Source organism: Triticum urartu, chromosome 2A (assembly GCF_056163025.1).
Source record: "Triticum urartu cultivar PI428250 chromosome 2A, HENAU_Tu73, whole genome shotgun sequence".
Classification (NCBI taxonomy): Eukaryota; Viridiplantae; Streptophyta; class Magnoliopsida; order Poales; family Poaceae; genus Triticum; species Triticum urartu.
The window spans coordinates 751,682,944-751,697,624 of NC_141874.1; the positions used below are offsets into that span (position 1 = coordinate 751,682,944).

Consider the following 14,681-nt stretch of genomic DNA (forward strand, 5'->3'; position numbering starts at 1 on the left):
TGGCTCAGGGTCGACGAAACCACCTAAAGCATCACTGTACCATAAAAAACTATTCCTTTTGCAAATGCATTTAAGCATTTAAGAATCACTCTAACATATGTAACTATATGCATTTAAGAAGCATTTAACCATCAATATAACATAAGCATCAGTATGTAAACATTTTTAGTCTAACATAAGCATCACTGGAGTTCAACACATTATAGGAATACACAACCATTATTCACATTACATAGTAGAGTTCAAATGCACAATCCATCCTTTTCTCACAAAAGGATGAATAGCATATTACTAGGTAGATAAACAGCCAGAGTTCACAATTAGTACTAGAACCATACATTACACAACCATAATTCTAAGTTACTAGGTCATTGCACAGCATCCTTCCCAAAAGGTCTGCAATGCCCACTAATCTCAATTCATCTTGTTCAGTTCTCCAAGATGGCCTGGATCCCCTTGATCTTCTCCTTCAGCTTCTCCTCTGCCTTCATGAGCTCAGTTATCTTAAACTCTTGCATCTGCTTCTCTTCATTATGGTTTTCCTTGAGCTTCAGCAGATCAGCAACCTGGAACTTCAACTCTAGCTTCTCTTGGGTGAGCTTCTCCTCAAACTTTGTGAACTCTGCATTCTTCAACTCCAAATTCATCCTAGCCTCACTCATCAATTCCTTCTCTATCATATTCTTCAACTTGAGGTTTTGGATGGCAATTGCTTGAGCACTTGTCAGGTTGCACAGGATTTCATACTTTTGTTGAAGCTTCTCTGTAGCTACATCTTTCTTTGCCATTTCTGCATTCTTACGAGCCACCAATTCAGCTCTGCATTGGTGTTGATATGTGACAGCTGACTGCAGATAACTGAAATCCACAACCCTATCCTGCTGAAAGTCCACAAGTTGATGCACATCTTTCACTAACTTGTCATAATCTGCATCCAGCTTCTTCTTTTCTTCTGTCAAATGGTGAATAGTTAAAGCACTTTGAAGATTATCATTCACCCTAGCAGACTTGCTCCCTTCAACCATTGACCAAAGCTTCAGCAATGCATTATCCATTGTTGGGGGCCACTGCTCATCAACCCACTGAACAAACCCACAATTCTGACCTTCCTGGAAAAATAACAAGGCAAAATTTAGTACAATACAACTACTATGAGTAGTAAGCAACAGTTAGTTCATGCCGGTAGCTAATGTTGGTACTGACCAACACTGAATTTGCATAGCCATGTGCTAAGCAAGAGGGTGATCAGTATATAATTAGCAGAGTAACACTCCATTCAACTTTGCATAATAACCAACTTACAATTGGCCATTAATATAATGGAATCCTACAATCTGCACTACCACTCTAGCAGTGAACTACTTTGCCATATATCACTAACAAATGGAACATAGAAATCATTGAATGAAGAGTTATCAAATCAGACTACATTTGCCTAGCTAAATACACTACATTAGCCTGCAGGAACAAACTAGCTAATGACAGTACCTACTGTCAGCAGTAAGCAACAGTTACTTATTAAGAGTCACTCATCAGCTAATGGAGGGGCTAATGTGAGTACTAAGCAACATTGCATACAAGCATAAATAAATAAATAGCATGTGCACACAACAGAGCATTCATGTGCACACAACAGAGCATGCTTGAGCCTATACTTAGCCTAAATGCACTCCACTGACCATAATATTCACCATTCCTACAATGAACACTACAGTATGGCATATATGACTAACAAAATTACCATACACATAACTGAATCACAATTGGCAAACAAGACTGTCACTTCCAATGAACATATCCTGTGCATAATCAATAAGGTAAGAAAAATACCGACTCTGCACATGCTAAGAACCATCTCCCAGTCATTGTTCCTTCAAATGCAACAAGCCTCTCTGATGGCTTCCCATGCTTCTCGCACAACACTATCAGATCTAGCTCAAGACCCTTGTAATCCGGGTCCTCAAGAGAGAAAGGCACCTGCCCAAGCAAAATCCAAGTTAGCATCATGTGCAAAGGACGAGGACAAAGCAAATCAAACAAAATCCTCACACCAAAGACCACCTACACAGAAAAATCCCCAAAATTTTCTAAACCTAGCCCTAACCCTAGCTCCAATGGAGTAACTGACCTGGTTGAGCCCATCGGTGGAGGTTTCGGAGTGCATGTACGGGAGACTTGAGTTGTCGTCGCTGCTCTTGTCTTCAAAAACCATGGCTGTGGCAGCGTCGTGTGGCGGCCGGCGGGGGCGGGCGCAGGTAGCGGCGAGGCGGAGAGAAGGAAGAAGAACGCAGAGCAGAGCGGGGGGGGGGGGGGGAATGAGCGGGGTGTGGCTCGACCGCACCAGCCGCGCCCTAAACGGTTCGACCCGGGCTCGTCCGAGTCAGCGCGCGGGCACGCGCGCACTGGCCAGCGTAGCGCCTGACGGGCGGGCCCAACCGGTCAGCTTTTCTGTCAATACGTATAAAACGCACTTTTAGTCTTTTTTGCAACGGCTCGCCCCAATCTTGGTATTGACACGCAAAAATTACCAATCTTGATACCAATCTGCTTCCAATGCCCCAATTGTGGTACTTCTATGTAATTTACTCATCAGGCAGTGAACTCCCAAGGACAGAATCATTGAACCACATGCATGGCTCTCCTGTCCTGCTGTCCATGCGTGAATCACGTCTACTTAATTTGTACTGCCCAAAGCTAATCATCATGGAAAGAGAAACATACGTACGTATAAGGCCATCATGACACAAGCAGTACTGCAGCTATTACCTAGTAGTACTCCTACCACTGAAGATCATGGAAGCCGGCTGCGAGGGACTCAACCCCCAACCAGACCCAGCCTTAGGCTAGTCATAGTGGGAGTAACTTAGCTAGTAATATAACACATCCCGAGACAAGTTTGCTTATGTAGCACCTAGTTAATGAGGAGAGAGGTGTTTGGAGTAACATATTATGTTACCATCACATAGCGCTTTTCAAGAAATGTTGAGTCTATAAGCTAATAAATGCAACCATATATGATATTACTTCTATGACACTTTGCACTATGAAAGTAGTAACATAGACTAGTGTCATATGTTTGACACTAGTCTAAGGGGGTGTTTGTTTCCAGGGACTTTTTTGTGTAGGGACTAGAAAAAGTCTCTTTTAGAGACTTTTTTACCAAACGGGAGGGACTTTTTAGGGACTAAACTAGATATTTGGGACTAAATGAAGAAGACTCTCAAGGAGAGTCTTTTTGAAATTTTTTGAGACTTTTCCAACAATGCCCCTTCATGTACCCATTGGCCCGCCACCCCATGGTGTTATTTGATTGTTATTTTTCTATATACTAGGGGCAACATAGTCATTTAATAACCTGTAGGAAAGGACTAGGAATTTTTTAGTCTCTGAAAACAAATAAGGAGAGACTTTTTAGGGACTGGGACTTTTTAGTTGGGACTAGAAAAAGTCCTAGGACTAGAGAACCAAACACCACCTAAGTTACTCTCCACTATGATGATATTAAAGAGGAAACTTAACGTACTATTCGTTTGCTTGCCATTAATGGGGTGCACCGTGCTAATTTCGTACTGCTTACAAAACAAGGAACGGAAACGCTGCTTGCTATAAACAGCTTGCCGTGCCGATTTGGTACTGCCATTTTGGTTTTGGCGCGTAGATTTCCGTGTAAGCCTAGCCGCGGGAAGAATCTCAAGCTCAGCCATTCGTGGCATAGCCATAGGTCTATCTAGCATGCCGATCTATCTATGTACGCACAAGCAGCAGGATACACCACTGGCGTATGTGCTCTCTCTTTTCGTGAGTGAGCAATTACAGCCGTGGGAGGTTGGGGAGGGCGAGTGGTTGCGAGGCTAGACGACATGTATAGTGTCACGCACATTGTGTGATGAGGGAGTGAATGGAACCACGCAACTTAATTGGGCAGCAGACAGTGTGCCGGCCGGGGTCTACCGAGACTAGACTGGAGGAAATCTTTTTTTTTAAGAAGATGAAATCTCAAAAGTACTTGCCAGTTACCTACACTTCGTCAAGTCATTCCCCACCAACCGGTCCTTACGACTTTCTGTTGACTAGGGTTAGGCGATTCTGGGGCGACAACCCTGGCGCCGCCGCCACCCTGGCTATGGACCTGCTGCGGCCATGTCCGCCTGTTCTCTGCCGGGGCTGCATGCTCGTGGCGGAATAGTTACTCACCAGATTGGAGAGACAAAGATTGAGACTGCATCTTTCATACGGAGGAAGGAGTCTGATGGAGCTACGAACCCCAACCCCTCCGTCAAGCACTTGGAGTTGGAGGCCCCGTCCTGCCCATACCTAAAGGGATGGAGGCCCGCTGCTGCAATCCACGTCAAATCCCGAGAGCCACCTGATCGAGGTCGTTCTACCAGTCGACGATCTCCCCTTCAGACAAGCCTGGCCGCGATGACGTCGCCCGCGCTGCCGTCTGCTAGCGTGCTAGAGACTGCCAAGGTGAACCCGGAAGTTGGTGGGGGCGAAAAAGGGGCTCCCATAGCGGCCGCCGCCGGCCTGAAGCCTTCTAAGGGGGAAACTGCGGCCATGCCAGCGGCGAGCCCTAATGCCCCGGCGATCGTCTTTGCTACACAGGGAGAAGAAAAGACCACGGAGGTGGCCGATGATGCATATGATGTATGCCTGGGCATGCAGATAAATCCAGGAGCACATGACAAAAGGAAAGCTCCTGATCTTTCAGTTACGGAGTGGAAGGATACACAGGGCACGGCCATGGTGCTGCACACCAATGCGAACAAGGAAGACAGGAGGGTCGAGGGGACGCGGAAGAAGCCAAAGCTCAAGGGTACAAGCGATGCAGATGCGGTACCTATGGTGACGGAGGAGATGGGATCGAACAACATGGAGGCAACCGGCTCAGGGGCCGCCGGTAAACTGACGGGGTCGCAAGAGACGCCCCGTCAGGAGCAATGAATTGTATAAGCTGGAACTGTCGGGGGGTGGCCAACAAACCGACAGTTCGCGAACTTGTTGGCATGGTAAAAGCTACAAAATCAAAGTTAGTTTTCTTGTGTGAGACTAGACAGAGTCCGGAAAAAGTTAAACGTCTGTGTGGTAGGTTAGGATTAAGAGGTTTTTCTGGAGTTAGCAGTGATGGTTTGAGTGGAGGGCTGACCCTCTTTTGGTGCGAAAGTTTGCATGTGGAAGTTCAATCTGCTAGTGAAAGATATATTGATGCGCATGTGCGACTCTCCGAGCATGACCCTCTGTGGCGGCTAACTTGTGTGTATGGGGAACCACGTGTGGAAAATAGACACTGCATGTGGACACAAATGAGAACTCTGAAACAATCATCTGATTTGCCATGGTGTGTTATAGGTGACTTCAACGAAGCTATGTGGTCGTTTGAACATTTCTCGCTTACACCACGCAATGAAGGGAAAATGTTGGCATTCCGTGATATGCTGGAGGTCTGTGAGCTTGTTGATCTTGGTTTCTCTGGCTTACCGTTTACATATGATAATAAACAACATGGGAGGAAAAATGTGCGTGTAAGGCTTGATCGTGCAGTGGCGGACAACAAGTGGCGTGACATCTTTTCTGAAGCGCGGGTGGTGCACAATGTATCGCCGTGCTCTGATCATACACCGCTCATGCTGGAATGTATAAAGGAAGATACCCCTGACATCCGATGCAAATTCCGTAGGTATGAGGCATTTTGGGAACGTGATCCTACATTACCTGAGAAAGTTGCGGCAGTCTGGGAGCAAGCTGGCCATAAATTCAGTTTAGGTGATGTACGGGCAGGACTAACAAAGCTCATGGTTGAGCTGCATGCCTGGGGCAAAAAGAAATTTGGTAACATCACACAGGAGCTTGAACGTTGTAGATGTCGGTTGGAAGAATTGATGAATATGAATGCTGACCGTAATGAAATCCGAGAGGTCTCTGATCATATGCAGGAACTTTTATATCGTGAAGAGATGTTGTGGATGCAACGGAGCCGTATTGACTGGCTAAGAAATGGTGACTGGAATACCAAGTTCTTTCAGAACCGAGCCAAATGGCGTGCACGCAGGAACAAGGTCAAACGTCTGATTGATGCAGCGGGCTGCAGCCATGGTGACAGTAAGGTAATGGGGGGTATGGCCACTTCTTTTTTTGAAAACTTGTTTACTCGTGATGACAGTCTTGACCCGCAGCCGCTTTTGTCTTTATTTGAAGAGAAAGTGTCACAAGAAATGAATAATCGTTTATGTGCTGAGTTCACAGAAAAAGAAATATCTGACAGCTTGTTTCAAATGGGGCCACTGAAAGCCCCGGGGAAGGATGGATTTCCAGCAAGGTTTTTTCAGAAAAACTGGGCAGTGATGAAGGAGGAAATTGTAATGGCTGTCAAAGAGTTTTTCCGAACAAGTAACATGCCTCAAGGAGTAAATGATACAGTAATTGTTCTAATTCCAAAGGTCGACGACCCAGTTCGCCTCACTGACTTCAGGCCTATAAGCCTCTGTAATGTCATTTACAAAATTGTTGCTAAGTGTTTAGTAAACAGATTGCGGCCCGTGCTTGATGAGATCATATCATCATACCAAAGTGCCTTTGTCCCCGGGCGCCTGATTACTGATAATGCGCTCCTAGCCTTTGAGTGCCTGCACTTTATTCAACATGAGAAAAACCCTGAAAATAGTTTTTGTGCGTATAAACTGGACCTTTCAAAGGCATATGACAGGGTGGATTGGGGGTTCTTGGAGCAAGCGATGATTAAGTTGGGCTTCTCTCACCAGTGGGTACAATGGATAATGTCATGTGTCACCACTGTGAGATATTCCGTTAAATTCAATGGAGCCATCTTGGATTCGTTTGCACCGACGCGAGGGCTTCGGCAAGGTGACCCCCTATCGCCTTTCTTATTTCTATTTGTGGCTGATGGTTTATCTGCACTGCTGAGACAGGGAGTGGAATCACAGGCTGTCCAACCGGTCAAGATTTGCAGCAGAGCGCCGGGGATATCTCACTTGTTGTTTGCTGATGATACACTACTGTTCTTCAAAGCTAATGTTGAGCAGGCCAATTATGTGAAGGACGTTATCCATAGATACGCACGGGCTACGGGCCAACTTATAAACCCACAAAAGTGTTCCATCCAGTTTGGTGATAATTGTCCTACGGTGGCACAGTCCGAGGTCAAACAAGTGTTGCAAGTTCAAACTGCAGATTTTGAAGGTAAATATCTCGGATTACCCACACCAGATGGTCGCATGAACAAAGGGAAATTTCAAATGTTGCAGGCTAGTCTGACTAAGTGGATCATGCTTTGGGGAGACACTTTGTCCCAGGCAGGGAAGGAAAGTTTGGTAAAATCTGTCCTACAAGCTATACCTACCTATATGATGGGGGTGTTTAAATTACCTTGCTCTGTTTGTGATGATCTCACGCAACTTGTGAGGAACTTCTGGTGGGGATCAAAGGAAGGACAGAGGAAAACTCACTGGTTGGCATGGGAGAAAATTATTGAGCCAAAAGGAAAGGGTGGATTGGGCTTCCGAGACTTCCGCTTATTTAACCAAGCCCTCCTAGGAGGCAAGCTTGGCGTCTACTTATCAACCCAGTCTCGCTATGCTCCCAAGTGCTAAAAGCAAAATACTACCCTAATGGTTCCCTTGAGGACACTGTTTTTGCAGGGAACGCATCTCCGACATGGCATGCCATACAACATGGCCTGGAACTCCTTAAAAAAGGGCTCATCTGGCGAGTGGGGAATGGCGAGCACATCCGCATATGGCGGGACCCTTGGCTACCACGGCCAGCTTCGTACCGGCCGATCACACCAAGGGGCACATGCCGGCTTAGGCGGGTGTCTGAACTCCTGGACATAAATGGCCGGTGGCGCACGGATCTTCTCCAACAACACTTCTTGGCCCCGGATGTCCAATGCATCTTGGCGATCAAAGCCAGCCCGCGTCGATTGGAGGACGTCCTCTCTTGGGCACCCGACAGGAGAGGTGTTTTCAGTGTCCTCAGCGCCTACAAGCTAGCGTTGGAGGACCGTACTCGCACCAACGTGTGCGCCACGAGCAGGGCACCGGACGGCACCCGTGCCGTCTGGAAGGCGGTGTGGGGGTGCCCTGCTCCCCCAAAGGTACGCGTTTTTGCCTGGCGAGTCGCGACGAATTCTTTGGCCACCCTTGAAAACAAACGGAAAAGAAAACTTGAGGTTTCTGATACTTGTGCTCTTTGCGGTATGGAATGCGAGGACTCGTTTCATGCCCTATGCAGATGCCCTTTGGCGCAGCGACTATGGAAGGCTATGGCCGGCATATGGAGAATGCCTAAGGTGGACACTATCGCCAACACAGGCAAAGAATGGATCATTCATTTGCTTGATGGCTGTCAGGATGATGTTCGGCTTCCTATCATCATGACGCTATGGCGAAACTGGTACGTTCGGAATGAGGTGTATCATGGTAAACCAGCACCGTCGGTTGATGCGTCCTGCCGATTCCTTTGTGGCTACATCGATACATTATTGCACATACGGCAGCACCCAAGTGCTGATATGGAGAAAGGGAAGACGGTGATCTCCTATGTTGGAAGGGACAGAAAGCAAAAATCACATGAAATGCTTTTACGAGACAAACCCCCTGAGCGATGGACACCACCGTCACTGGGCTCGGTGAAACTTAACACTGATGGGTCATGGTTGGAGGAGGAGAGTACAGGTGGAGCTGGCATGATTCTTCGAGACTGTACAGGGGCCATCATCTTTGCCTCATGTCGTTTCATCCCTTGCTGTGCAAGTGGGCTTGAAGCTGAGATTGCAGCTATCATGGAAGGGGTGTCTATCGCACTGGATAGGAGCACAGACCGGCTGTTGATCGAGACGGACTGCATGGCGGCAACACGCATGATTACTTCCCAAGCTCCTGATAGATCCCCGGCTGCTGCTATGGTGAATGACATTAAGCAATTACTGAGCTCTAGAACACATGAAATAAAGCTCGTAGGACGTGCCCAGAACAAAGCTAGTCATGTACTAGCTCGCATGGGCCGCTCTCTCCCTAAAATAGCTGTCTGGTTGCGTTGTGCGCTTGAGGAAGTTGAGACTCTATGTCAACTTGAGTGTAATAACTCTATTTAAATAATGATTTTGTTCCTTTCGCAGAAAAAAATCTCAAAAGTACTTATATCCTATTTTAAAGAAAAAACAGTTTCATCACCCAAGGGAGCGATGGGAATGACCGGTGATAAAACTGGAAATTTTGCATACTAGGATATAGTTTCGACATCTCGTTTTAAAAAAAAATAGACTGGAGGGACACTGTACGTGGGAGAAAATGCAGATTTAAATGCCTAAAACCACCACAATAGTCCCCTGATTAGCAAAAACCCACCATAAAATTTTGATAAAATGCACCGCGCAAAAGCCCTTCAAGTAGTCCAAATTACCAAGAGAGTGGCCAAAACCATCATAAAATAGAGTTAGGCATATGTGATAACGACTCCAATAAAGAGAACAGCCAATGTGTTGCATCCCCAAAGTGGAAGATGCAAACCAGGAAGAGGTGTTCGTGAGTTGGATCATTTGGGCGGACGGAGCGTTTTGGCTCTGTGCTGCACATGCTTCCGCGGGTAAACAGTAAAATTGTTTAAAATAGAAAAAAAACTTCTAAATTTTTTGTGTTGTGACTGTGCGAGATGCCCACGTGTGTGATGCCCGTGCAAAATTTTCTAGAGTTTGCAAATTTCAGTAGCTCTTGCCAAAAAAGACAATTTTTAGGCCTGTGAGAAACTTTTGAACAACACTATTTGGAGATTTTTTTTCTTTTTTGCCACGTGCTCATCAATTTTTTTCAACGGACCTGGCGCACTCAAGCATCTTACTGTTCACCGGGTATAGATGAGTTCGGCTTGTACTAAGCAAGGGGGGCTCCTATTTTGTAGCTTGTTGCGACAAGGTGTCGGGCAATCACATACCCCGTGTGCTATCATGGGTCGGCCATTGAAGCCGAAAAGAACGTTGTATTCAAAATGTTTTCTTTGGTTCTAGTATTTTTCATATGTGGTTTTTTGTTACAATTTCTTTGATTTTCAACTCATTTTCTTTTTTCTTTTGAATTTTCCATTTCTTTCTTACATTTCTTTTTTTCCTTTTGTTTTTCCATCATTTTCTTCCACCTTTTATATTTTGAATTTACCCTTTTATAAAATCATGTTTTTATATTTATTAACACTTTTCAATTTATGATCAGTAAATCAATCATAGAAAATATTTAAAATCATTGAACATTTCTGAAATCCGGGATTATTTCTAAAAAGAACATTTTATGAAATAAACAATTTAAAAACATTCAAACGAGAACTTTTAAAAAAATCATGAAGCTTTTTTTAAGTACAAAAACATTTTATAAAATCACAAACATGTTATTAGTTGTTGATCATTTTAATATTGCAATTAAATATTTTGAAATCAATCGAAAAAGAAGAAGAAGGCTTTTTAAGGAAAATTGCCTGACAAACAGAAGGAAAAAAAACCTAGAATGCGCGTCTTAATTGGGCCGCCGGCCTACGAACACCTCCTGTGCGACACCCGTGATTTTGATGTACTGAGCGTTATTTTGTCCTGTCGTTTCTTCAACGTGAAATGGTGATCGTTGTTTCTTTGAGAGTATAAGGGAGAGGGTTTTTTTTTTAGAAAACTTGCAATCTATTCATCTTCAATCATAACGATACAACGAACACTAGAAAATAATAAAAATTATATTCAGGTCAATAGACCACCTAGCGACGACTACAAGCACTGAAGCGAGGCGAAGGCATGCCGCCGTCATCGCCCCTCCCCCGCCGGAGTCAGGCAAAACTTGTTGTAGTAGACAGTCGGAAAGTCGTCATGCTAAGGCCCCATAGAATCAGTGCAGAGAATAGCAATCGCCGCTGATGAAGAGTAGCGTAGATTGGAATGATCCAACCTGAAGAAACACAGACGTAGATGAACTACGACCGGATCCAAGCAAATCCATCAATGATAGATCCGCCGGAGACACATCTTCACATAAGGGGAGATTTTAAATGAATAAAATTGTCCGCGTCTGCTAGCAGTATCCTTCTCCAGTCAAGGACTCTGCAATTAGGTCAATCTAACTAGTACTAGTACGTAACATGTGCTCGATCGTCGCGGTCTGCATGTGTGTTTATACCGGAATATATGTCTGCGTAGTGTGTACATATGAAATGCTGCACAGCTAGAGCTAGCTGGATTCGTTAAAGTATTCGATGGATGATATACGAGTACGAGACAGCAGGCATAAATACCGGAACGGTAACATGCAAAGCACCGACCGATTATGACTAATTAAACACTGGCTGCGCACGCAACTCGCATGACTCTTTATATTAGTCGGTCAAATTACCTGCCCAACTTGACCTCATGCGTGTGTATGCCAAGCAGGCCTGAAGCTTCCTTTTGGAAATCTTGTTCAGCAGGTGGTGTACTAATGGACAGAAAAGGTTGGTCTATGATTGTATATACACTCTATATAAAAAATATTAAATAATAAAAAGTAAAAATTCTGAAAGTATTTTTGAAATAAACTTGACATTCCATTGTACTTGTAGAAAAATTCCACTAAAATAGAAACCCCGTTGACTTCATTTAAAAAAACAAAAAATGACTAAAATAATGTGACTAGTGACTTGTAATAACATTATTATTATTTTCCCTGAACTTAACAATTTTCTTTTATTGGTGAAAATTTATACACTAGTGCAAAAGAAAGTCAAGTTTATACTCCCTCCGTTCCCAAATACTTGTCTTTCTAGGCATTTCAACTGGACACAACATACGGATGCATGTAGACATATTTTAGACTGTAGATTCATTCATTTTGCTCCGTATGTAGTCACTTGTTGAAATTTCTAGAAAGACAAATATTTAGGAACGGAGAGAGTATAAAGCATACTTTTAAAACTTTTTGATCGTCTTCTTTAAATATATTTTTTCCTCATAACAGGTGTATATACACCCAGAAATCAAAGGACATTTCACGTGTACTACTCGCACATATAGGCTCCATGTGTGATTGACTCTGACACTCTGTGCATAAAGTAGGGAATATGTTGGTCTCCTTTGCTTTATTGGATTGAAATATCATGGGAATGTGAAAACTATAAGAAATGAGATATATATATATATATAATTATAGAAAAAAGATGTCACTTGACTCATAGGATAGGAATTTTTCATTGATTCTAGGCTAATATTTTTTATCTTTGAAATGTGAAGGATTGGTTTCTATCCTTCATAGGAATGGAAATTCATTCGTACAAACCAAAGAGCTTTAAAGAAAAAAAAATCAACAAAATTTCTATTGAATATAGGAGGCCATAGTAGTAATTCTGATGGTCAGCACTCAACAACCATTGAAATAACATCATCGAGACTGCCGTGGTTGCTTGAACTAACGAAACTCTCTCGAAATTTGCGTCTTCGCTTTAGACCGCTTGTTGCTTTCAGTTTCTGCCCATTGACTGCCTTGGTGCATGCCTCAGTTGGTATAGTTTCTTTTTCTTTTTTGTGCATGGCATGCATGCGTGCCTTTTTCCCTGCTCAATTGTATTCCCATTGCGTTTATTTACTTGATAGATGTGTCTTCAAATAAATTTTGATAAGTTTTACCAACTGAAGACCATTAAAATCATCATTAAACATATTTTCACATTATGCATATTTATTGCCGGAAAAATTTTATAGTATGTTTTTCTATAAATTTGATCAAACGTTGCAAATTTTGACTTAGATCAAAGCTTTGTTTTTAGCAGTCAACAGGAATGGATCGCCCACCTGAACATTTGTATTTAATAATAATATAACAGAGGGAGGGAGGCATCAACTATAGATATCTGCACACCAGCAGCACATCACTAAGGGCATCTCCAGCCGTTGGCCCCTCCAGGACGCATAAAAATCGCCCTCTGGGGCGAGCCGACGATACAATCGGCGCTGGGGGCGGTTTTGCGCCCAGTCGTCGCCCCCAGGCGTTGAAATTGGCCCACTTTGTAGCCCAATTTTGGCGAATAAAGGGCCCATATGGGCGAGAATAGGCCCATATTCGGCGTGGTTTCGTCGTGTCTCGGCGTTCAATTATCAACACAATTGTTTCTTACCACATATTTCATCACAGAAAAATCAAATATTTCAACAAAATAGTACAACAACAAATAGTTCAATACAAATTATATAGTTCAAAAAATAAAAACTCGTATTTCATCACACGGCGTCCCCCTTGAGCCTCCATAGGTGCTCAATCAGATCTTTCTGCAGTTGATGATGCACCTGTGGGTCTCAGATCTCTTGACGCATACTGAGATAGTCAGTCCAAGTTGCCGGTAGCTGGTGATCAACTTCGGCTAGAGGACCCTGCCTGTAGTATGGTTCAGTGTCAAACACTGGGTCTTCTTGCTCGCTCTCGATGATCATGTTGTGCAAGATGACACAACAAGTCATAATCTCCCACATTTGATCTTTGGACCAGGTCTGAGCGGGGTACCAAACAACAGCAAATCGAGATTGGAGCACACCAAATGCCCCCTCGACATCCTTCCTGCAAGCCTCCTGAAGCTTCGCAAACCAGACGTTCTTGCCTCCTGCCGCAGGGTTTGAGATCGTCTTCACAAATGTTGACCATCTCGGATAGATGCCGTCAGCTAGATAGTACCCCTTGTTGTATTGGTGCCCATTGATCTCGAAGTTCACCGGAGGAGAATGGCCCTCAACGAGCTTGGCAAAAACAGGAGAGCACTGCAGCACGTTGATGTCATTGTGAGTTCCTGGCATACCAAAGAAGGAGTGCCAAATCCAGAGGTCTTGTGTGGCTACCGCCTCAAGCACCACACTGCAACCGCCTTTGACGCCTTTGTACATCCCCTGCCAACCAAATGGGCAATTCTTCCATTTTCCAATGCATGCAGTCGATGCTTCCAAGCATCCCAGGAAATCCTCTTACTGCATTCTGAGCTAGGATCCGAGCAGTGTCTTCCGCATTGGGTGTTCTCAAGTATTGTGGACTGCCACCACTGCCCGACAGAACTTGTAGAAACACTCTATGCTGGTGGACTCGGCCATGCGCCCATAGTCGTCGAGTGAATCATTGGGAGCTCCATATGCAAGCATCCTCATCGCTGTCGTGCACTTCTGGATGGAGGTGAATCCAAGAGCGCCAGTGCAATCCATCTTGCACTTGAAGTAGTTGTCGAACTACCGGATGGAATTCACAATCCTGAGGAAGAGTTTTCGGCTCATCCGATAACGGCGCCGAAATGTTCTCTCGCCATGAAGTGGAGCATCGGCGAAGTAGTCGGAGTAGAGCATGCAGTAGCCTTGGAGACGATGCCGGTTCTTTGCTTTCATCCGCCCCGGCGCCGAGCCACCTCGCCGCAGCTTTTCATTGCTCGCCAGCAGCTGGGCGAGGGCGGCGAGCACCATGAGATGCTCTTCTTCCTGGACGTCGGCCGCGGCTTCCTCCTCCAGCAGCGCGGCGAGCTCTTCCTCCTCATCCGAGTCCATCGCCGAGGCAGGCAAAACGCCGAACACCTTGCGCTCGGTGGGCGTGTACCCGCCGTTAAACCGCGCCTCCGCGGCCGGAAACGCCCAGTTGCCGTGGGAGGGGCTGCCACGGCGAAGCGCTGCTATTTTCCGGCGGGGAATGGCTATC

General features: G+C 44.9%; 2 protein-coding genes across 2 annotated transcripts; one reads left to right on the plus strand and one right to left on the minus strand.

The window, feature by feature from the left end:
* Positions 1–428: 428 nt before the first annotated feature.
* LOC147987756 (uncharacterized) lies at positions 429–2,212 on the minus strand. The gene is made up of 3 exons (XM_087540427.1): positions 2,129–2,212; positions 1,831–1,977; positions 429–1,109 (listed from the first exon to the last, which is right to left on the minus strand). Exons 1-3 carry the CDS (start codon positions 2,210–2,212, stop codon positions 429–431), a joined length of 912 nt encoding a protein of 303 aa, XP_087396553.1.
* A 1,928-nt stretch (positions 2,213–4,140) lies between these two features.
* On the plus strand, positions 4,141–9,244 carry LOC147987757 (uncharacterized). The gene is made up of 6 exons (XM_087542498.1): positions 4,141–4,900; positions 5,350–6,791; positions 6,927–7,197; positions 7,656–8,113; positions 8,369–8,923; positions 9,137–9,244. Exons 1-6 carry the CDS (start codon positions 4,141–4,143, stop codon positions 9,242–9,244), a joined length of 3,594 nt encoding a protein of 1,197 aa, XP_087398624.1.
* Positions 9,245–14,681: the final 5,437 nt, after the last annotated feature.